At 36.1% G+C, this 22484-nt stretch overlaps 1 protein-coding gene across 1 annotated transcript in view; it reads left to right on the top strand.

Annotated features, from left to right (window-relative positions):
• The window catches only part of LOC127835765 (diacylglycerol kinase delta-like), an 88507-nt gene that overhangs the window by 45724 nt on the left and 20299 nt on the right, over positions 1 to 22484 (top strand). Inside the window, exons 19-27 of the mRNA XM_052362204.1 lie at positions 2902 to 3105; positions 7223 to 7399; positions 10441 to 10561; positions 12691 to 12801; positions 13623 to 13827; positions 14446 to 14559; positions 14816 to 14950; positions 16663 to 16802; positions 18901 to 19012. Coding sequence (XP_052218164.1) covers positions 2902 to 3105; positions 7223 to 7399; positions 10441 to 10561; positions 12691 to 12801; positions 13623 to 13827; positions 14446 to 14559; positions 14816 to 14950; positions 16663 to 16802; positions 18901 to 19012 — 1319 coding nt within the window. The remainder of the gene's footprint in view (positions 1 to 2901; positions 3106 to 7222; positions 7400 to 10440; positions 10562 to 12690; positions 12802 to 13622; positions 13828 to 14445; positions 14560 to 14815; positions 14951 to 16662; positions 16803 to 18900; positions 19013 to 22484) is intronic.

Below are 22484 nucleotides of genomic sequence, written 5' to 3'. Positions count from 1 at the left end.
AATTATCTTTGATGAGTTCAAAACATTTCTAAAAAACAATAAGTGTGGAGATGAACCAGCAATTAAAAGTGGCAACATTTTCAGTTGGTTGAAAGGAAAAGATCGCAGTGTAAAAAGTGTTGAAGGAAAACCTTTATTTAAACTGGAGAGCAAATAGTGCAATACTGTATGTCATATCGCGACACACATGAAGTGTGTAGACAGGTTACGAAGGAATTAAGGGGATATTAGTTAAACAGTCAGAGGAAACCCCCATTACATCTACAAAAGAGATATACAAACATATAGTTAATGCTGATTTTCTGTCTAAAGTCCTTTTGTCGGAACTTAAAATTGAGGAAAGTGGCATTACAACATTAAATTCATTTTACAAAAATGAGTTTACTAAAGAAAGCTGGAGGAAAATATGTTTCATTGAAATGCATTTTATGAGAGAAGGAGATACCATATATGCCGACAATAGCAAAAATGTTGCTTTCAAATTTTGTAGCCTTATGCCGCATAATTACATTTTACTTTAATTCTGATATACATTATGTTTTATTTTGATTGTGTAGGAAATTGTAAGGGTTCGAACACATGATATGAATAAGTTTATACATAATGTTAGTTATCGTTAGTATTAATCATTATTAAAATCTTATTGATTAGGTACCGTAACGGCGCAACCTTTCAACTGACTTAATGTAGCTTGCCTACATAGTGTTGGAATTTATGTCTTGAATCTGAATAGATGTACAATTTATGTGTATAAGTGGTTACATATTAAAAGAATAAGTGTACACAAATACAAGCATGCTGTTATTTTACAGAGAAGAATTTCAAACAATAAATTATTGTTCTTGTTTTTCAGAAAGAAACATGATGTTTGATGAACCAGTGCACAGATGGAAAATATGTTTGAAGTAGATCAATGCAAAATTCATGTTGATAAGACTTTAAGTTGGGACATTTTGGTATTTAATTTTTATCAACCACAGGAGACTACATCTAATTAATTCATTTAATTATATAATTTAAGTTCAACACTCCACTAGCAAATATCATGCTAAATACTCATGTTGATAGTCCTGTAAAGTTGTTTATTAAAAAATTTGTTTTTTTTAACTTACTGATTAGTAACATGGTTACCCGTTATGTATATTATGTGAACATTTGTTATGTGAATTACTAAGGTAAAGTTGGTATTTGGTGTATAAATTAATGTTTTTTTCCATGAAATGTCCTTGCTAGAAAAGTTTGGGTTACAATCATGACAGTACTAAATATAAATGTATACGGCAGCTTATCATTCTATTATTATAAATTGACAAGAATTCTATAAAGTTTATGTGGCATACTATTAATGCTATTTCAACTTGTTTATATGAACATTAATAAATGTACATTGAAAAAATAAGGAATATTCAATTGCTTACTTCTGAATAATTTGATAATAATGTGTAATAAAAAATATCTGCATTATAATTTTATATAACATAATTATAATTATGCTCTGAGATCATTACATACTCTTCGCATATTTATATACTTTCCATAACATAGTTTAATGAATATGTTATTCAATTCAATAATAAACTATGTACAAGTTTTGATCTGTTGTTTATATTTTAATCCATCATTCAAATACAAGCACGATGCTCTTTATTAAAATGTGCTTTACTTAATTAATATTAATTAACTCTTTGATACCTATTAAAATGCATGCCCCTGTATTTTTCTACAATCAAATTATTCATTTAGTGTGTGAGCAATGTTTAAAACCCTCTGAATTCTCAGCATTCTGAACCAGTATCTTGTAATTAGATATGGCCAATAAATCCCCTCATGTTATCACTTCCAACAGTGATCAGCGCTTCACACCACTTTGATAATGACCCCTGAAATGTTAAATAGATTAGCCCTGATCTTGTTGAATCTATGGAGAAAGGAGTAACCGAGTAGGACTGTTTAATTCCTGCAAAATCTGACCAGTAATTCCAATCTTTTTCTTAATGTATTTATTATGCCCCCCTTCGAAGAAGAGGGGGTGTATTGTTTTGCACATGTCGGTCCGTCCGTCTTTCCATCAGATGGTTTCTGGATGATAACTCAAGAATGCTTAGGCCTAGGATCATGAAACTTCATAGGTACATTGATCATGACTGGCAGATGACCCCTATTGATTTTCAGGTCACTAGGTCAAAGGTCAAGGTAACAGTGACTCGAAATAGTAAAATGGTTTCTGGATGATAACTCAAGAATGCTTTGCCTAGGATCATGAAACTTCATAGGTACATTGATCATGACTGGCAGATGACCCCTATTGATTTTCAGGTCACTAGGTCAAAGGTCAAGGTCACAGTGACTCGAAATAGTAAAATGGTTTCTGGATGATAACTCAATAATGCTTAGGCCTAGGATCATGAAATTTCATAGGTACATTGATAATAATTGGCAGATGACCCCTATCGATTTTCAGGTCACTAGGTCAAAGGTCAAGGTCACAGTGACTTGATATAGTAAAATGGTTTCTGGATGATAACTCAAGAATGCTTAGGCCTTGGATCATGAAACTTCATAGGTACATTGATCATGACTAGCAGATGACCCCTATTAGTTTTCAGGTCACTAGGTCAAAGGTCAAGGTCACAGTGACTCAAAACAGTAAAATGGTTTTCTGATGATAACTCAAGGATAATTAGGCCTAGGATCATGAAACTTCATAGGTACATTGATCATGACTGGCAGATGACACCTATTGATTTCAGGTCACTAGGTCAAAGGTCAAGGTCACAGTGACAAATAAAATATTCACACAATGGCTGCCACTACAACTGACAGCCCATATGGGGGGCAGTATGTTTTACAAACAGCCCTTGTTTGAATAACTTATTACCATACTTTCCACCACATTTTCAGCCGTTGATGAACAAAACGCTCAGACAGTGGAACAAACTCTGTTGTTGCGGGAAGCATCTGGAAGCTCCGGTGACCTTGTGACCCCATTTAACACTGCACAGACCTCACTCCAGGCAGGAAGTCCAAACTCGCGCTCGGCGCCAAGCTTTTCTGTGTTCACGGCAGACACCATGCCCAAAACACCCAAGGTTGAGCGAAAAAATGGTAAGAGATATTATTTATATTTTTAAAGTCAACCTATAAAGCACTCAGTTTTTAGCTCGGCTGTTTTCGGAGAAAACCCGATCTATTGTCATAGCCAGCTGGTCGTCCGCCGTCCACCATAGGCGTCGTGCTAAAACCTTAACATTGGCCATAACTTGTTAAATATTGAAGATAGTAACTTGATATTTGCCATGCATGTGTATCTCATGGAGCTGCACATTTTGAATGGTAAAATTTCAAGGTGAACATCATCCTTCAAGGTCTAGGGTCGAAAAAAACAAATCCAAGGGAAGTAATAAGCTTTAATTGACAGTTATCTGACCTGCCAGCGTATATATTTTTGTTAAATAAATCAAAATGACAAACACATCTTGTTGGGTCACTAGGTCAAAGGTCAAGGTCTCTGTGACCTTTAAAAAAAATCAAAAAAATCTGACAAGCTTTCGCAGCCGAGCGTAGCACCCGTTATGCGGTGCTCTTGTATGGCTTTATGATCCAGTCTAAGTCTCACTTTTATTGCTAATTTGTCGTATGATTTCAAGCTTTTAGGTCATCACAGCGCTAGAGGCCTCAGTTTTTGCTAAATCTTGAACAAACTTGGTCAGAATGTTTATCTGGGCGATTTCTGGGCAAAATTGGAATCTGGGTTAATTGGGGTAAAATAAATAGGTTTTCAGGTCTTATTATAGTAAATCATTGTTACCAGTCTATAAGACACATTTATGATAAAAAAAAATGTTGAAACTTGGTCATTAAAGTGGGTTATGTGAGGTACCAACCTAGGTCAGCAGGTCGAAGCTGTGTGTCACAAACTAGGTCAGCAGGTCAAAGCTGTGGGTCACAAACTAGGTCAGCAGTTCAAAGCTGTGGCAATTTTCTATACCTTGCACTCAGGTGAGCATTTTGTGGCTGTAATGGCCCACTTGTTTGTTTATTTTCTCATGTTTACTTGGAAAATTCATTTTAACTGCCACTTGTTGTCTTATCTTGGATAAAGTCTAGAGTATAGTTTCATGAATTGTATTTACAGTGACGTAATATTGAAGAAGTAAAAGTTTTAAATTTGAATTGAGGCTTTACAAGTTTACATTGACAGCAAATGTTAAGTAATTCTTCAGTACTTCTTTAATGAAATTGATACAAAACAGAGACATGTATAACATTTTATTTGTTTGGTCTAATAAGTTAAGAGTTGTCGCGAGTCCTGTAAGAGTTGCAAATTTTCCTACTTGATATCATTAGGCATGACAAAAATCTGCTACCTGTGGCCTTAACTTTACAGAAGAAAACCTAATCTCCTTTCCCAACTGCCATCCCATGTCATTCTCCCCATGAAATACAAACCCATATTATTTTGGCTATAATTTTCAGGGGAAAAAACTAAAATGAACCAAGTAATCTTTACCCCCCTTAAAGTAGAGACACAAATGTGATAATGATGGATGATATGGCTTCAAGTATATTTCAAATGTATTTCACCTTAAATTGGAAATTAACACATATTGCAATAGGTTGTAACAAAGGTATTGAAAGATAAAACATATGAAATTGGGTAACACATATTTCAAAATTGGTATTGCATGATTGAACGTGTTTGAAGTAACATTTTTTAATACTGTTTGTGCAGAGATCACACAAAAAAACATGTATTGAAAATTGATATTCTACGTATTAGTTATGAAAAATAAGTATTGTTACAATATGATTTGCGATTTTGCTAATTTTAAGAAACAATTCTATGTGATAATGTGGAATATGAAATGAATTAAGTACAGTATTTTACGATGCCTAAAAAGTGAATTGCAATACACCAAGGAAAACACATAAAGCAAAATATAACAGTATATTGTAAAATTGCAGCAGTCTTTATTGCCACAATTTAGGGGTGAAAAGTAAGAACATCAATAAAAACAGTGTCCATGATCTCCTTTACTGAAAGATGCAGTTCATCAGGTAAAGCCTCCATAAAATGGGAAACAAGAGTTATTTTTTAGCTCAATGAGTTATTGTCATCGCCTTGGCGTCGGCATTGGCGTCCGGTTAAGTTTTGCGTTTAGGTCCACTTTTCTCAGAAAGTATCAATGCTATTGCATTCAAACTTGGTACACTTACTTACTATCATGAGGGGACTGGGAAGGCAAAGTTAGATAACTCTGGCGTGCATTTTGACAGAATTATGTGCCCTTTTTATACTTAGAAAATTGAAAATTTGGTTAAGTTTTGTGTTTAGGTCCATTTTATTCCTTAAGTATCAAAGCTATTGCTTTCATACTTGCAACACTTACTTACTGTCATAAGGGGACTGTGCAGGCAAAGTTATGTAACTCTGACTGGCATTTTGACAGAATTATGTGCCCTTTTTATCCTTTAAAAATTGAAAATTTGGTTAAGTTTTGTGTTTAGGTCCACTTTATTCCTACAGTATCAAAGCTATTGCTTTCATACTTGCAACACTTATTAACTATCATAAGGGGACTGTGCAGGTAAAGTTATGTAACTCCGACTGGCATTTGGACGGAATTATGGGCCCTTTATACTTAGAAAATTGAAAATTTGGTTAAGTTTTGTGTTTTGGTCCACTTTACCCCTAAAGTATCATAGATATTGCTTTCATACTTGGAACACTCGCAAACTATCATAAGGGTACAGTAAAAGGACAAGTTGCATAACTCTGGTTGTCATTTTTACGGAATTATGGCCCTTTTTGACTTTGTCACTTTGAATATATGGTTAAATTTTGTGTTTCGATCCACTTTACTTCTAAAGTATCAAGGCTATTGCTTTCAAACTTCAAATGCTTTCATGCTATCATGAGGTTACTGTACCTGGCAAGTTGAATTTTACCTTGACCTTTGAATGACCTTGACTCTCAAGGTCAAATTATTAAATTTTGCTAAAATTGCCATAACTTCTTTATTTATGATTAGATTTGATTGATACTTTGACAAAACTACTCTTACATACCTGACATACCACAATAGACTCCACCCAAACCATCCCCCGTGCCCTCCCCCCTCCTCCCCCGAATCCTCCCCCCCCTATTTTTTTTTTTTTAAAGATCATCTCACAAATGACCACCACACCCTCACACTTTACCCCCCCCCCCCCCCCCCCAAATTATTTTTTTTGAAACGGTTAAAAAACACAAATATTTATTTTTATTATTCGCACCCAAGAATCCCCTCCCCCCACCCCCCCCCCTCACCCCCCGAAAAAATTGTTGTTTTTTTTTGCATTTTTTTTTTTGCATTTTTGGAAGATAATGTAATAAATATCCACACCCCCACACTATACACCCCTCTTCACTCCACCCCTCCCTCCTTTGTGATTGAAATTGAGAGTCCCTTCACCTTTAAAGGGGCCTTTTCACAGATTTTGGCATTTTTTTAACTTATTCATTAAATGCTTTATATTGATAAATGTAAACATTGGATCATAAAAGCTCCAGTAAAAAATCAAGAAAAAAATTAAAAAAAGGAAAAGAACATTGCCCGGAGCAGGTTTCGAACCAGTGACCCCTGGAGTCCTGCATGCCAGAGTCCTGAAGTAAAAACGCTTTAGCCTACTGAGCTATTCCGCCGAGTACACATTATTGACGTATTTTATACCTTATATAAGCAATCTTCGTAGTTTCACAAAATTTAACGACAAAAACAGAACTCTCCAAATTATTCAATCGTTTCGCGTTGCAACGCTTTATAATTTTTAGGTTTTAAACTCGTCAAAAGATGCATATAATGGCTATATTAGAGCATGGTTAATGTTCAGTATTTCTGTTTCCTCACAAATATCATAACTAAAACGAAAACTTACGAATCTGAAACAACTTTTTTCAATTTTGTCAATTTACCAAAGCGTGAAAAGATCCCTTTAAAAAGAAAAACGATGAGCGGTCTGCACCCGCAAGGCGGTTTTCTTGTTTGGCCATGTTTTTAAGGAGAGGCCAGGTAAACCTAGAATAAACAAAGTGCATTTAATCTTTTTTACAGAAAGCTGCAAAATAGCCCAATCATACCCTCCCAAACATGGAGACACAAAACTTCTTATGTTGGCCATAATTTGAGGATTTGGAGAGGAGAGCCTAGAATAACTATAGGACATTTAATCTTATTTGCAGAAAGCTGCAATTCCCCGATCATTCCCTCCTCGCGGAGAATCAGCAGCATGTCCGTGCTCAACAAGTCTCTCAGCGTGGGCTCCAACCTGGACCACAACGCCCCCTCTGCCACACAAGACATTCCCGGCTCCACTGGCCACACATCGTTCCCGTTTGCTAACTATCCATTGTTACCCAGTAAGTAGGACACCAGGCGACACGGGTCGATCCCCGTTCCTGGAAACATGTGAGTTTTGTTGTTGCGCCCCACCTAGGCCAATCTTGCTAAATCCCCGCTGCGGTCGCATTTGAGTTTGGTTGGTCCAAACAGGACAGGTGGGGTTTCCTCTGGGTACACTGGTTTCCCCCACAATACAATGGCACATCTCAATTGAAAATCTTTCAGTAAGAAGTAAAGTGCTCAAAACTGGAGCTAAAGTTCAAAATTCTTCCCAACTTTCTTGAGACTTGTACAATTATAAGGTTGTAAGGCTGGGACACATTCTGAGTTCTCTCATATTTAAGCCCCAGGCGCACAAGGACGTCATAAATTTGGAATTAAATACACACAATTAGGAAAGGGAGCATTTTTGCTAAGAAAAATATTTGCAAGGGTTGTTGTCTTATTTGGGGTGTTATTCCATTTGCAACTAGGAAGTATTATGGATTTGGTTGGCTTCATAGGTTCTTTGTTGATCTTCTTGTCCAGGATGGATGGATATAAGATTATGTGGAAGAATTGAAAATCATTAAGAGACCAGGTGTTGCATGCAAGATCAAGGTCCCGAGATGAAGGTCAATATGATAGTTTAAGGTTAAAGGTCAAATATTCAAAATCAAACTAAGTCGTAAGCATACCTTTGTCCAAGATGGAGGATTTTAAATGACTTTAAAGATGTTACAAGCCTGGTGCAAAAGAGTTAACCTACAAGAACCAAGTCCCTGGATGGAAGATGAAGGTCATATATTAAAATAACAATTTAAGAACCACCCCCAAACAATATTTTCATAAGTTTTCATATTTCTGATGAAACAGAATTGTCACTTGCAGTTCCATCGATCCAATTTTAAAGTTCAAAGTCAAATATAGAAAACCATCTCTCAATCTCTTTGTCAAGTTCATAACTTTGTGCATCTTTCATGGATTTTCAATATTTTTGCAGAAGTAACAGTCATGCTGGTCCTGAGTGTCCAATTCAAGAACCAGGTTTCTTGGTCTAAGATCTTGCTCATAATTCAAGATCAAATTTCAAAAATAAGAAATCAGTTAGACATTATACAATCTTTAATTCTAAAAAGGCTTCATTAATGGCAATTACTTCGGTAACATGGTACTCTTCTTTAAATATGTTTATTATTATTATCTTGCAATTAAGTGCAGACCTCTGAGGATGGTAAACTGTATTTATGGACGTCTGCCTGTCCCTAGGCAGAAAAATTGTAACGTCAAGTACTCATAAACTTTTCCATGCACACAATTCAAACTTGAATACATTGTTTCGTATGAGATGAAGTTTTCCATGTTTAATTTGTATAACCCTATGTTAAAAATTGCCAGAGTTATGCCCCTTTTTGTACTTAAAATTTTTATATCATGATTATTACAGCTTACTGAATTTTTATGCCCCCAGTAGGGTGGCATATAGCAGTTGAACTGTCCGTCAGTCAGTATATCAGTCAGTCTGTCGGTCCGTCCGAAAAAACTTTAACAATGGCCATAACTTTTTCAATATTCAAGATAGCAACTTGCTTTTTGGCATGCATGTGCATCTCATGAAGCTGCACATTTTGAGTGGTGGAAGTTGAGGGTCAAGGTCATCCTTCAAGGTAAAAAAAAAAATTAAAAATCAAAGCGGTGTTCTCATGAAGCTGCACATTTTGAGTGGTGGAAGTTCAGGGTCAAGGACATCCTTCAAGTTCAAAGGTAAAAAAAAATAATCCAAGCGGCGCAATAGGTGGCATTGTGTTTCTGACAAACACATCTCTTGTTGATCCTCTTTCTGGGTAAACTTAATGCATGTGTTTAAAGTGTCATCCCAGATAAGCCTGTGCAAAGGCAAATCAGGGATAGCATTTTCAGCTAAGTCATAATTTTGTTTGGGAAAGATTTCCTTTTAATAAAAAATTCAATGAACACAGAAAGTGTTTTCTTAGATTAGCATGTCCTAAACTGGTTTTCTTGTTTTATTCCACGATAAAAGAAGAAAGTGTTGGACCTGATTAGCGTCTGATTTAACTGGATTTCTCATTTAGAAAAGTATTACTTTCAACGAAAAATTCCTTGATAAAAGAGGAAATGTACGCACATGCATTAAGCCCAATTGTCCCAGACTGAGGCTGACTACAGCATACAGCATCAGTGCAATATTCTCCTCTACTTTGACAAGCTCTAGTTTATTATCACCCGCCAAAGGCGGAGGGATATTGTTTTGGAGTTGTCTGTCCGTCCATCCGGCTCTTTTGTGTCCGGAGCCATATCTTGGAAGTGCTTTGGCCGATTTCATTGAAACTTGGTATGAGTATATATATGGATAAGACGATGATGCACGCCAAATGGCATTGTACACCATCCGTTAATAACGGAGTTATAGCCCTTTGTATCTTGAAAAAATGCACTTTTGTGTCCGGAGCCATATCTTGGAAGTGCTTTGGCCGATTTCATTGAAACTTGGTATGAGTATATATATGGATAAGACGATAATGCAGGCCAAATGGCATTGTGTACCATCTGTTAATAACGGCAGGGTTTTTTATCTGACTTAGGGGAAAGGGCCCTGGCCTTTTTTGAGGGGGAAAAAAAATCACGTGAAATGCCGGATTTTGGCGAAAAAAAATCACGCGAAATGCCGGATTTTGGGGAAAATAAGGAAAGTCCTAAATAATCAATTTAACTTATTTTGCTGTTTTTATAACAAATTCAAGGCAACAGATAATTTAATTATGCAATATGTTATATTTTCTACACTGGATCAGGTTAACTTATGTATTTAAATTTTTTTTTTTTTATTATTTTTTTTAGGGTAAAAAAAATGAAGTCTGGGGGAAAATTTACCTGCTGAGGGGAAAAAAAATCCGAGGGGAAAGGGCCGTTTTTCGGCGGGTCCAAAAGAAGGAAAAAAAGCCCTGAACGGAGTTATGGCCCTTTGTATCTTGAAAAAATGCTTACATCTGTGACAAAGCTCTAGTTTGGCGGGGGATATCAATTCAACGAATTTGCTTGTTTGTCTCCCCGTTTCCAGGTCTGAGCAGCTCTATAGCGAGCAAGCTGGTGGGGGGCAGTTTCATCAGCAAGGTGCTCTTGGCCAACGCGGACGCCCTCTGTGCAGCCGCCTCTCCTCTCCTGGAGGAGGACATACCCCTGTGAGTCTTTATCTTAGATACGTATTTTTACCCATTTGTTGTAAAAGTAAAATTTAATTTAAGACCTTTCTTACTAAATTCAAGTTTTTAAGGCTTCATTTCCAACCCTTAGATACTGATGAGCAGCAAACAGCATAAAACCTGAAATAAAACCTGAATAGACTGCGAGTTGCTCTCCGGCTGTTCTGGTTTTAAGCTGTTTGCACATTTTTGCTTTGCTTCTGAGTAAGAAAGGGTTAAAGGGACTTGTTCACGGATATTTGGCATGTTTTGAAATTTATCATTAGAATCTTTAAATCGATCAATGTAAACATCGGAATTAAAAAGTCCCAGTATTAAACAAGAAAAAAATATAAGACAAAAATAAAGTCATCCAAACCTGGGCATGAACCACTGACCCTTTGAGTAACAGTCTAACCCTTAAACCACTTGGTAATACACATTGATACTTGCTATACGCTATCCTCGTAGTAGCACAAAATAGAATGGTAACAATAGAACTTAGTATTCAAGCATTTCACCTTTGTAATGCTTTATAACGTTCAGGTTTTTAAATCGTCAAAAGATGCATAAAATGGATATTTTAGAGCCTGGTAAATGTTCAGTATTATTGTTCGCTTGCATATAAAATTACTACAACGAACATTTGCAAATCTGAAACCATTTTTTTTTTATTTTGTCAATTTACCAAACTGTGAACAGGTTCCTTAATAGAAGTAGTCTTGATCATTATTTGCTACCTATTCATTAAATTGAAAAATCGCTAAATGTAAACAATGTCATTTAACTTTACTTAGAATGGTAAATTAATAATTTAGACATCATACTTAGGTTAGGCTATTGATCTTAGGGTTGAAAATATTTAATCACCAATTTCTTTTGTATTATTATAAATTGAACATGAAGTTTCTTTTATTGATTTTAATATTAAATATGAAACTTCAATAGTGGAGTTTCTTATATTAATTTTAATATTAAATATGAAACTTGAATTGTGGAGTTTCTTTTATTGATTTAAATATTAAATATCAAACATCAATAGTTGAGTTTCATAGGATAATCTTCATGAGTGCTGTTCTGGGATTGATGCATTTGCCTTAAGTGTAATCCAAGATTAGCCTGTGATGTTTGCACAAGCTAATCTGGGACAACTCTTTCCACCTACAACAACTGGATTTAAGCTTAGAAGAGAGTTCCTTTAAATGAACAATACCATTATAACAGAAAATGTTGTCCCTGATTAGCCTGTGCAAACTGCACAAGCTAATCTGGGATGACATTTTATGCACATGCATTTAGCACAGTTTTCCGAGAACGTGACTTGCCACTTTAAATCTGAGGTAGTGATGTAAAATTAGCAGGTGACTCTAGCCCATACCACCGCAAATGTTTGGCGGGCCCCTTGATTTTCTATGTTAAGAATGGCTATAGGTATGCCAATATGCTTCTTTTCCAACTTAAAATTTCTGTTCCATGATAAGCACAGTTTGCTTCATATTTTAGCCACGTTTTGGGAAAACTGAGCTTAATGCGCCATGTTCTGGGAAAACTGAGCTTAATGCACCACGTTCTGGGAAAACTGAGCTTAATGCGCCACGTTCTGGGAAAACTGAGCTTAATGCGCCACGTTCTGGGAAAACTGAGCTTAATGCGCCACGTTCTGGGAAAACTGAGCTTAATGCATCACGTTCTGGGAAAACTGAGCTTAATGCATGTGCGTAAATTGTCGTCCCAGGTTAGCCTGTGCAGTACGCTCAGGCTAATTTTGGAAGACATTTTCCACGTTATTTGGATTTAAGCTAAGAAGAGGTTCGTGTAATTAAAAGTGCCATTTTATTGGAAAATGTTCCTGATTAACCTGTACCATCTGCACAGGCTTATCTGGGATGATGGTTTGCGTGTATGCAGTCTGCATATGCTAATCAGGGCCTTCACAGGATTTTTGTAGTGAAGAGACTTTCAATAAAAAATTCCATTATAAAAGCAGAAAGTGTTGTCTCTGATAAGCCTGTGCAGACTGCACAGGCTTCGGCACAGGCTTGTCTGGGGCGACACTTTCCGTATAAGCATTTAGCCAATCAAAATCAAGTTGTATTCAGTGGTTCAATCAGTTTATTTCTGTGTTTTAGCGAAGAGTACAAGGAGAAGTGTGTGATGAACAACTACCTGGGCATAGGACTTGATGCCAAGATCACCCTCGACTTCCAGAACAAACGAGAGGAGCATCCGGAGAAATGCAGGTACAATGTCTGTCAGAAAAACAACAAGCACAAAAAAATCAAGCTTGTTACAAAGTATAAATGTACCCCTTCCTGCCTTCCCCTGTCCCCAAAATATTAACTCAGAAATACTGTATAAACATCTAGTAAAAAAGCAATTGATAGAGAATTTTAAAATACTTAATTAAAGGCGTCAGTTTAAGACAATTAAATACAGCTATCTTGAATAGCAGAATTTATATATGCATTTCGAGGAAAAATGTGGTAGCTGTTCGAAAATAGAGGTGTGACAGGTGGGTCATGGGTTGCTGTTTAAATGAATCAAATCAAAAAGCTTTTTTGGGGAAAAAAGACAGTCATTATTTTCAAAGTGCTTGCTTTTTAGGGAAAATAATTAGAGCATAAAATATTCCTAATATAAAGTATTTTTTAAAGGAATGTGCAAGCTAAAGTTTTTTCCAACCTAGTCCTCAGTTTTGCATACAGTAGGGATAATATTAAATGGACACAGAAAAATGGTCACTCTTTCCTGATATATTTGGCCGCAAAAGGCTTATACGAATACATGGTTATATTAACTCTTTCAGTGCTGGAACCGAATTTTGAAGGCCTTTGCAAACAGTTTGGATCCAAATGAGACGCCACAAAACGTTGCGTCTCATCAGGATCCAAACTGTTTGCTATTCTGATAGTATTCTTTGAAAAAAAATCTAAGAAAATGCTCATTTTAGAAATTCAGCAGACAACATTTTAGCAGGCGACAAATTTCCCAGCATGCAAAGGGTTAATAAAATAATCATAATAACAATAATAATAACTAGCCCTCTAGTGCTATATTCTAGGAGTCGAACAAAGAACCTCATGTGGTACGGTGTGCTGGGAGGGAAGGAGATCCTACAGAAGACCTTCAAGAACCTGGACCAGCGTGTACAGCTGGAGTGTGACGGCCAGAGGATCCCCCTTCCTAGCCTACAGGGCATTGTTATACTCAATATTCCCAGCTTCGGCGGAGGGTCAAACTTCTGGGGTGGAACCAAGGAAGTCGATGTAAGTGGGCTGTTTTTTTGTTGTGTGTTTTTTTAAAGATCACTTGCAGTTAGCTTGATGAAGTTGTCATACATTTTTTAAATAATTTTAAAAAAACTAATAATTACCGTTTTCCATTGTTTTTTTAGAAAACGCTTTCACATTTTTTTGGTACGTATGTCTACCTACATGACTTAAAGGTGAAGTGTGAGTTTTGTTCAGGTCCATTGATATTTTGCGAAGCTATTGGCCTTGGACGTAGACATTTTCCATTTTCCGGAGGTTAATTACAAAATATTTTGACATATGCAGTTTATTTTTGGTATGTAAGTCTACTTACATTACTCACAGATGAAAGGTGAGTTTTGTCCCGGTCCATTGATTTTTCGCAGTTCTCGAATGTTATCTATAAAAACCATTTTCAGGAGTTTTTCATGAAATGCTTACAGATATTCATCTGATTTTTGGTCTGTGAGTCTACCTACAGGACAGATGAAGTGTGAGTTTTGTCCTATCCTTTGTTTTTTGTCGAAGTTATGGGCCTTGGACTTAACAATTTTCTCTCAAATAGCGGCTGTGCGGGGCATCAGCCTTAATGGAACGCAGCCTCTCATTTAACCTTGATCTGCCTATTTTCAGACTTTCTCAGCACCCAGTTTTGATGACAAGATACTGGAGGTTGTAGCGGTGTTTGGCAGCACTCAGTTGGCTGTGTCGCGAGTCATCGACCTGCAACATCACCGCATCGCACAGGTAGGGCGGCTTTTAAAATTACACTTATTTACTTTTACCTTGATTGCATTCGAATTACTTCTTATTTGAAACGCTCTCAAGTCTGTTTCCTGGGCCTTGAACCAGTACTTAGTGTCTTTGGAGGAGATGAAGAACGCTCCCACAGTGGATAGCGAACCCATGGCCTCCCGGTCGCTAGGCACTTTTTAACATTACAGTGTTGGTCAGTGAAGAACATAATCATATAGATTAATGCTCAAACTTTTTAACATTATAGTGTCGGTCAGTGAAGATCATGATCATGGGTGATGAAGGGGTGCCGGTCCAGGTGGACGGAGAGGCCTGGATCCAGCCTCCAGGGTACATACGCATCGTACACAAGAACAGGGCCCAGATGCTTACTAGGGACAGGGTACGTACTTGCACGACCAAACACAATAGACCTAGTTGAGTGTTGCCTTGACCAGACAAGTGTTTACATTTCAGTTGTAAAGTATAAAGCAATATCTGATGATTTACTTCAAATATTTCAACAAACATAAAACGCTGACAAACAGAAAAGCAGAGCAATCTATGTTTGTATTCTGTATAATAATCTACCAATATATGTTGTACAGTGATTTAACAAACTGATATTTATCAAACTATATATCTCTCATAAAGAAGGAAAAATTGGCATCAACCAGCAAATCTGCACTACCGTCATTGAAATGAGATATTGGAAGATATCTCCAAATTTGTATCTGTAATCACTGTTTTCTCAATAAGTTGTTGGCCATTTTATCAGATGAAATAAGATAAAAATGTTTGTGTGATGCATAACAATGAAATAATTTTAGTCTTGTTCTGGGAAAACTGGACTTAATGCATGTATGTTTAGTGTCATCCTAGATTAGTCTGTGCAGTGCATACAGGCAAATCTGTGACAAAACTTTGCGCCTCAACTAGATTTTTGCTTAGAAGAGACTGCAGACTGCACAGGCTAGTCTGGTACGACACTACACACATGCATTAAGTTTCCTATAACGAGGCTCTTTTGTGCAAACTTATGTGTACTGGTCAGCGAGTATTTCTCGTCGAAAGTTACGGTTTTTATTTTAAAACTTTCAAAATAATACGAAAACATTTATAAAAAAATTACTGATACATCCTGGGTTTGTCATCTACAAGCGAATGTAAACAAAACATTTTTTTTGATGTGCGCTTGCGTATGTACATGGGCCGTATATGGAGCCATTAAAGGGAGGTAATTTTCCACTTTACAGAAGTATTTACCGGACATTTATATATATTTAGTAATTTGAAACAAGTTAGAGTTTAAATAAAACTTTTCTTAACATTTACATTAAAATGACGTAAATACATTACTTTTTGAGTGAAATATGTCTCTTTCTGAGTGTGTTAATAGATTAATAATTTGTTTCCAATATCAGTTCGAACAAATATCTATAAATAAGCATGTTTATTTATAGATCTTTGTGGAAAGAAGAATATTATTTTTCAAGGGAGAAAATCCAAACAGTGAATTTATAATTTTAAATGAGATTTGTTTCTTTATATTTAATTGTTTACTTAGTACATTTTGTGAGCAATTCAGATATATGTATACAGCAAATTGTGTGGAATTTTTATGTAAAAATCTATAATATAAATTATGTGTGCATGTTAAACACACGCAGGTCGGACCTCAAAGACCTCGTGAAGAGGCCGGTAGGACCTGTAAATAAACTCTGATTTAAAAAAACAACAAAAAAACACATAATTTTTGGTAAAATAAAAGATTGTTATACAAATAATTGAGACCTGCTCTACTACAGTAGATGAACGAAAATCTCAAGCACACAGTTCGGGTTTCAGTAAGGGATTTCTTTTGAGCATGCGCGGGCTATTAATATCCCCTGCCAGGAGGTCGCATTACATTCCTACGAGATTTGAAAACATCACACTTGTTTAACTTTAATACAAGCATTTAACCAATTTTTGCTGTCAGCTACAAGAAAACAAACATCTGTAAGTATCTGACGAAGCAAATTGGTTTGCAGCGTTACAATATACGAAATAAATAGAACGTCCGGTAAATACTGCTGTCCGACAAATACTCGCTAACCAGTATGTTCTTCACAGTCCTTTGAAACGGTGCTCAAGTCTTGGTCTGAGAAGCAGAAGGTGGAGCCAGCTCTGGCGCAGAGACCGTCGGCACTGAACGCTGAGGAGACGGCCGCACTGCAGAAGTTTGTGGAGGTGGCTGGATCCCTCATCAAAATGTGAGTGAAATGTTTGATTTATTTTTATTTTTATTTTTTTTCCATTCAATATATTTATGCCCCCATTTGAAGAAGAGGGGGTGTATTGTTTTGCACATGTTGGTTCGTCCATTCGTCCACCAGATGGTTTTCGGATGATAACTCAAGAACGCTTAGGCCTAGGATCATGAAACTTCATAGGTACATTGATCATGACTTGTAGATGACCCCTATTGATTTTGAGGTCACTAGGTCAAAGGTCAAGGTCACAGTGACTCGAAGTAGTAAAATGGTTTTCGGATGATTACTCAAGAACGCTTATGCCTAGGATTATGAAACTTCATAGGTACATTGATCATGACTCGCAGATGACCCCTATAGATTTTCAGGTCAATAGGTCAAAGGTCAAGGTCACAGTGACTTGAAATATAAAAATGGTTTCCGGATGATAACTCAAGAACGATTACGCCTAGGATCATGAAACTTAATAGGAACATTGATCAGGACTGGCAGATGACCCCTATTGATTTTCAGGTCACTAGGTCAAAGGTCAAGGTCACAGTGACCCAAAATAGTAAAATAGTTTTCGGATGATAACTCAAGAATGCTTACGCCTAGGATCATGAAACTTCATAGGTACATTGATCATGACTGGCAGATGACCCCTAATAATTTTTAGGTCACTAGGTCAAAGGTCAAGGTCACAGTGACTTGAAACAGTAAAATGGTTTCCTGAAGATAACTCAAGAATAATTAGGCCAAGGATCATGAAACTTAATAGGTGCATTGATCATGACTGGCAGATGACCCCTATTGACTTTCAGGTTACTTGGTCAAAGGTCAAGGTCACAGTGACAAAAAACGTATTCACACAATGGCTTCCACTACAACTGACAGCCCATTTGGGGGGCATGCATGTTTTACAAACAGCTCTTGTTTATTTTCCTTGTCAAAAGGTGTGATTGGGTTGAGGGCATCCCACTCCACACCGTACATAGTTTACAAGCAATGTACACATATAACAACTATTGTTTATACATTTTACAATTAATACCTTTTACTTTACTGTACAATATTTTTGTTGTTGAAGAATAGGTTAAAGTCTCTTGTTACAACTACTGAAAAAGAGGTTAAAGAAATTCCCATTCTTTACTTTTAAACTGTTTGATATTTTTGGACCTCTTTTTACATGGAATGGAAATAGTGAGTGTTGGTGTTTTAAAAGGAAGTAGTTAGGGTTGAGGTTTTAATGACCCCCCCCCCCCCCTCCGAGAAATATCTCCATGGACATCAGGCCATCTGTTTTCTGTTTGTCCATCCGTCTGTCCTTAGATACTAATTTGTTTTTGTAATGTTCTCCTACACCTTTTGTCGTTCAACTTTAAACTTTTATTGATTGTTTCTTATGATATAAAGGTATGCTTGTGTTATTTTGATCATCCCACATTAAAAAATTGCAAAAGTTATGCCCTTTTTTCAACTAAGAATTGCTTTAATGTTATTATTGTAACTATAGTCTTAATTATAAAAATAGAAAGCTTTGAAAGTCCAACTTCCTGCAAATAGATAATTTATATAGACTTCTATAGCGAAATAATGTAATGCTTTGAAACCACACACCCAAAAGTTTCAATTTTTATTATGTACTTTTGTATTGTTGTTTTCTGCAAACTTTGTTTGAATAATGCCACTGCTGTCAAATGGGCAACACCTCAGCATCAAAATTTTTATAACTTTATGTGATTTGTTATCTATATGAGCTGTGCTCTATGAAAAAGGGGTTTAATGCATGCCTGTAAAGTGTCATCCCAGATTAGCCTGTGCAGTATGCACAGGCTTATCAGGGACAACACTCCGCTTTTATGATATTTTTCGTTTCAAGAAAGTCTCTTTTAAGCAAAAATCCAGTTTAGGCGGAAGAGGTCGTCCCTGATTAGCCTGTATGGACTGCACAGGCTAATCTGGGACAACACTTTATGCACATGCATTAAATCCCTTTTTCATAGAGCATGGCTCATTTATTTTTTGAATACACACCTGTAGAAAAGCATTCAGGGTACCACATACAATGAAACATTTTTTGCTCATCTGCCTTTCACGTCATTTCACCTCATTTCAGTGTGAAATGTGCCTCCCTCACGTACAGCACTGTAGAACAGGAGTTGTTCCCTTTGGCAACCAGAGCTTCGGAGTACCTTGATAGGCTGTACCCTTCGGGACAGTTAGTGGAGGTAAATATTAGTGCAGTGTAGCCTGTTTTCAAATCAGTAAGCTTATATGTATTGAGCAGTCATATTTCACTCTGTAAAATAAATAATATATGATGGTAACTATTGTATTTAATGAGAAGCTTACAAAAATGTTGTTGTATGAAATACGTTGAAATTAAATCTGCATCAAATCGAAGGATGGTGTAAAATTATATTAATTGCAACATAAAAATATACTTGCTAATTTGTATTTTTGATTTGAGTTGGGGTTTTTTCCTTCCAATGGAATGTTTTCTCAAAGGGTGGCCACGGACTCTTTAAAAAGAAAAAACACTGGGGAAAAATCATTCTAGGGGGAATTTAAAAGTTTGTGTACACATTTCAAAAAAAGTATTGTGTGGACAAAGTTTACTGGATTCAGATGAAAATCCAGTAATAATCAGTGAATTTAACTATGGATTTCGGTGGCCACCCAGATTTTATTGAAACTACCTTCCACCTTGGTCTGAGATTCTGTTTTAACCCATTCACACCACATTGTGATAAATGTTCTGTTACCACGCTCATGTCTCTCCTTGATACTTTTCACTATATGAGTCGTGTTCTGAGAAAACTGGGCATAATGCATGTGCGTAAAGTGTCGTCCCAGATTAGCCTGTGCAGTCTCCACAGGCTAATCAGGGATGACACTTTCCACTTTTATGACATTTTTCGTTTAAATGAAAGCTCTTCTTGGCAAAAATCCAATTTAGGCGGAAAGTGTCATCCCTGATTAGCCTGTATGGACTGCACAGGCTAATCTGGGACGACACTTTACGCACATGCATCATGCCCAGTTTTCTCAGAACAAGGCTCATATTGTAAAATAAACTGATCAAGTTATTGTGCAAAGTAGGCTGTTTTTCATTTTTTGAGTTGGTCAATTTCAAAATCACTGAGGCTTTTGATGACCTGTCACAGTAGACAGCACTGCACTTGTATTTATAAACAACTGTTGAGTTGAAACTACGAAAATCTGAAGGCTGTGAAATTCTGTTCAAATTTTTTTTTTTTTTTTTTTTTTATTCAATAATGTTTATCCAATAAAGTCCACATTTTTCATGCGATTCTTTTCAAACTTGTTCAGTGTGTTGATATCAATGAGGACTCGAACACTATGGAAAATGGGTTACATCAGAGTAAAATGTTCAGAATTATCTCCCCTTGAGTTTGAGAAAATTGTGAAATAAGGCTTGTTTACGGAATAAAGTCGACAGTTTTCATCCAATCATTTCCCAACTTGCACAGTGTCTTTATCTTAATGATGAGTCAAACCCTTTTGGAAATGAGCAATATCGGAGTAATAAGAATTTGAGAAAAAATTGAAAATCTTTAAACATTTTGCCATAACTTTTGCAATATTGAAGTATAGCAACTTCATATTTGGCATGCATGTGTATCTCATGGACCTGCACATTTTGAGTGGTGAAAGGTCAAGGTCAAGGTCATCCTTCAAGGTCAAAGGTAAAAAAATGAAAATCTTTAACATTTTGCCATAACTTTTGCAATATTGAAGATAGCAACTTCATATTTGGCATGCATGTGTATCTCATGGAGCTGCACATTTTAAGTGGTGGAAGGTCAATGTCATCCTTCAAGGTCAAAGGTAAAAAAAAAAAATCAAAGCGGCGCAGAAGGGGACATAGTGTTTCTGACAAACACATTTCTTGTTTGTTTACATATAAAGTTCTATCCTTTTGAAACTTCAACGGATGTTTTATATCATCAAGAGCCAGAACCCCATTGAGAGTGAAGAAAATTTGTCCAACTTATTGTTGAAAGGGAGCCATTTGAAGTTTAAATTTTACGATGAATTTCCCATTTTGGGTCTGTTTGTTTAAATCTTACTCAGATTGTTCATACTATCAAGGGCTTGAGCCCTATTGATTCCAGCCAGTAGAGCGATTCAGGCCCTCATGGGCCTCTTGTTTTATATAATGCATTTTGGTGATGTATTTCCCCACAGTAGGTGTGAAATAATACGACATTAAGTAATAATAACAAAAATGATGATATGATAATAATAATCATGCTATTAATAAATACAGTCAATCTTGTATTAAGAGACCACTTAAGGGAGTTATCAAAAGTGGTCTCTTAATAAAATGGTCTTTAAATAAAAAAGGCCATTCTGGAAGAATGCTTACCCTCAATTTTAATCTATATGAAGGATAATCTCTTTTGTCAACAATGATTTTAACTTTTATAATATAATGAATATAAACACAATACTTAAACAATATTTTACTTATGTGTTTTATTTTTTCACTTATTATAAATTATCATTTATTATAAATGAATTGTGTGTACATATTTATTTGCAAAAACAACATAGACAAGGAAATATTTTTCGCGTTTTTTTCACCTGACACATTATTTTCCACGTCTTCAAGCACCTTGGCTTTACGCTTAAGAATGTTCTGAATTTGAGTTTTACCGACTCCAAACTCATCTGCGATTTTATGTTCAAAACCCGAATTTTCTCGTTCAACGTTAACACTTTTCGTTTTGACATTTTAATTTCTGCATGTACGCTTAAGGAAATCGGACTCGATTATGATACATAATGAGCTGAAAAAATTAAAACACGTCAATTGAAAACAAACAAACAGACCTGATTGGAAAATTTATTAAGTAAATAACAATGTGATTGGCTAACAAATATCTACATATTAGCATAATTACAAATTGGTAATGTACGGATTTCGGCAGATGTTGCCGATTAATAGTTTATTTTCCGCACTTCTCAGGAAATGTTTTTCGCGTACAGTGCATTGTTTCTGAACCTGTTATCTATACTCGAGAAAAATCGGCGTTTTCTCTTAAAGTTCCACATAGTAAACTATTTAAGCTGTAGACTGTGCGTAATACGTTCCTCTATTATTCAACTCAATAAATTGATATGCAGTCTACAACAATACCGGTCAGAACCGGTCAACGAGACAAAGCATAATCATTATAATGGTTGGTGTGAAAACAAAGCAGAGGTGTAACAGTACATCTTATCAACTTAGATAAACAATTAACACGGATTTGTCCCTGAAAGATCAATAGATAAACAACTTTTACCTCCTAGTGGTCGCTTAATTCAAGATTCGGACATCAAAATACACAAAAATCAGCGGTCGCTGGTCGCGTAAGACAAAAGTCGCTTAATACAATATCATTATATAGCGAAAAAGCTCTGTGGGATTTCAAAATGGTCGCATAAGACAAAGGTCGCTTAATACAAGTGGTCGCATCCACAAGATTGACTGTTTTTAGTATTTTCTAACACTTGTTCCAACTCGCAAAGTTTCCAAACACATTATTAATGTCTTCATTTTTTTCTGAACCCTTTACAACTTAGATACGTATTTTCACGCATTTGTAGTACCTTGGAAATTAAATTAAATTTACGACCTTTCTTACTAGATTCAAGTTTTTAGCTCACCTGTCACAAAGTGACATGGTG

This window comes from Dreissena polymorpha, chromosome 6 (assembly GCF_020536995.1).
Source record: "Dreissena polymorpha isolate Duluth1 chromosome 6, UMN_Dpol_1.0, whole genome shotgun sequence".
In the NCBI taxonomy this organism is placed as follows: Eukaryota; Metazoa; Mollusca; class Bivalvia; order Myida; family Dreissenidae; genus Dreissena; species Dreissena polymorpha.
Note: the sequence above shows the minus strand (reverse complement) of the source record. Positions and strands in the feature narration are given on the sequence as shown.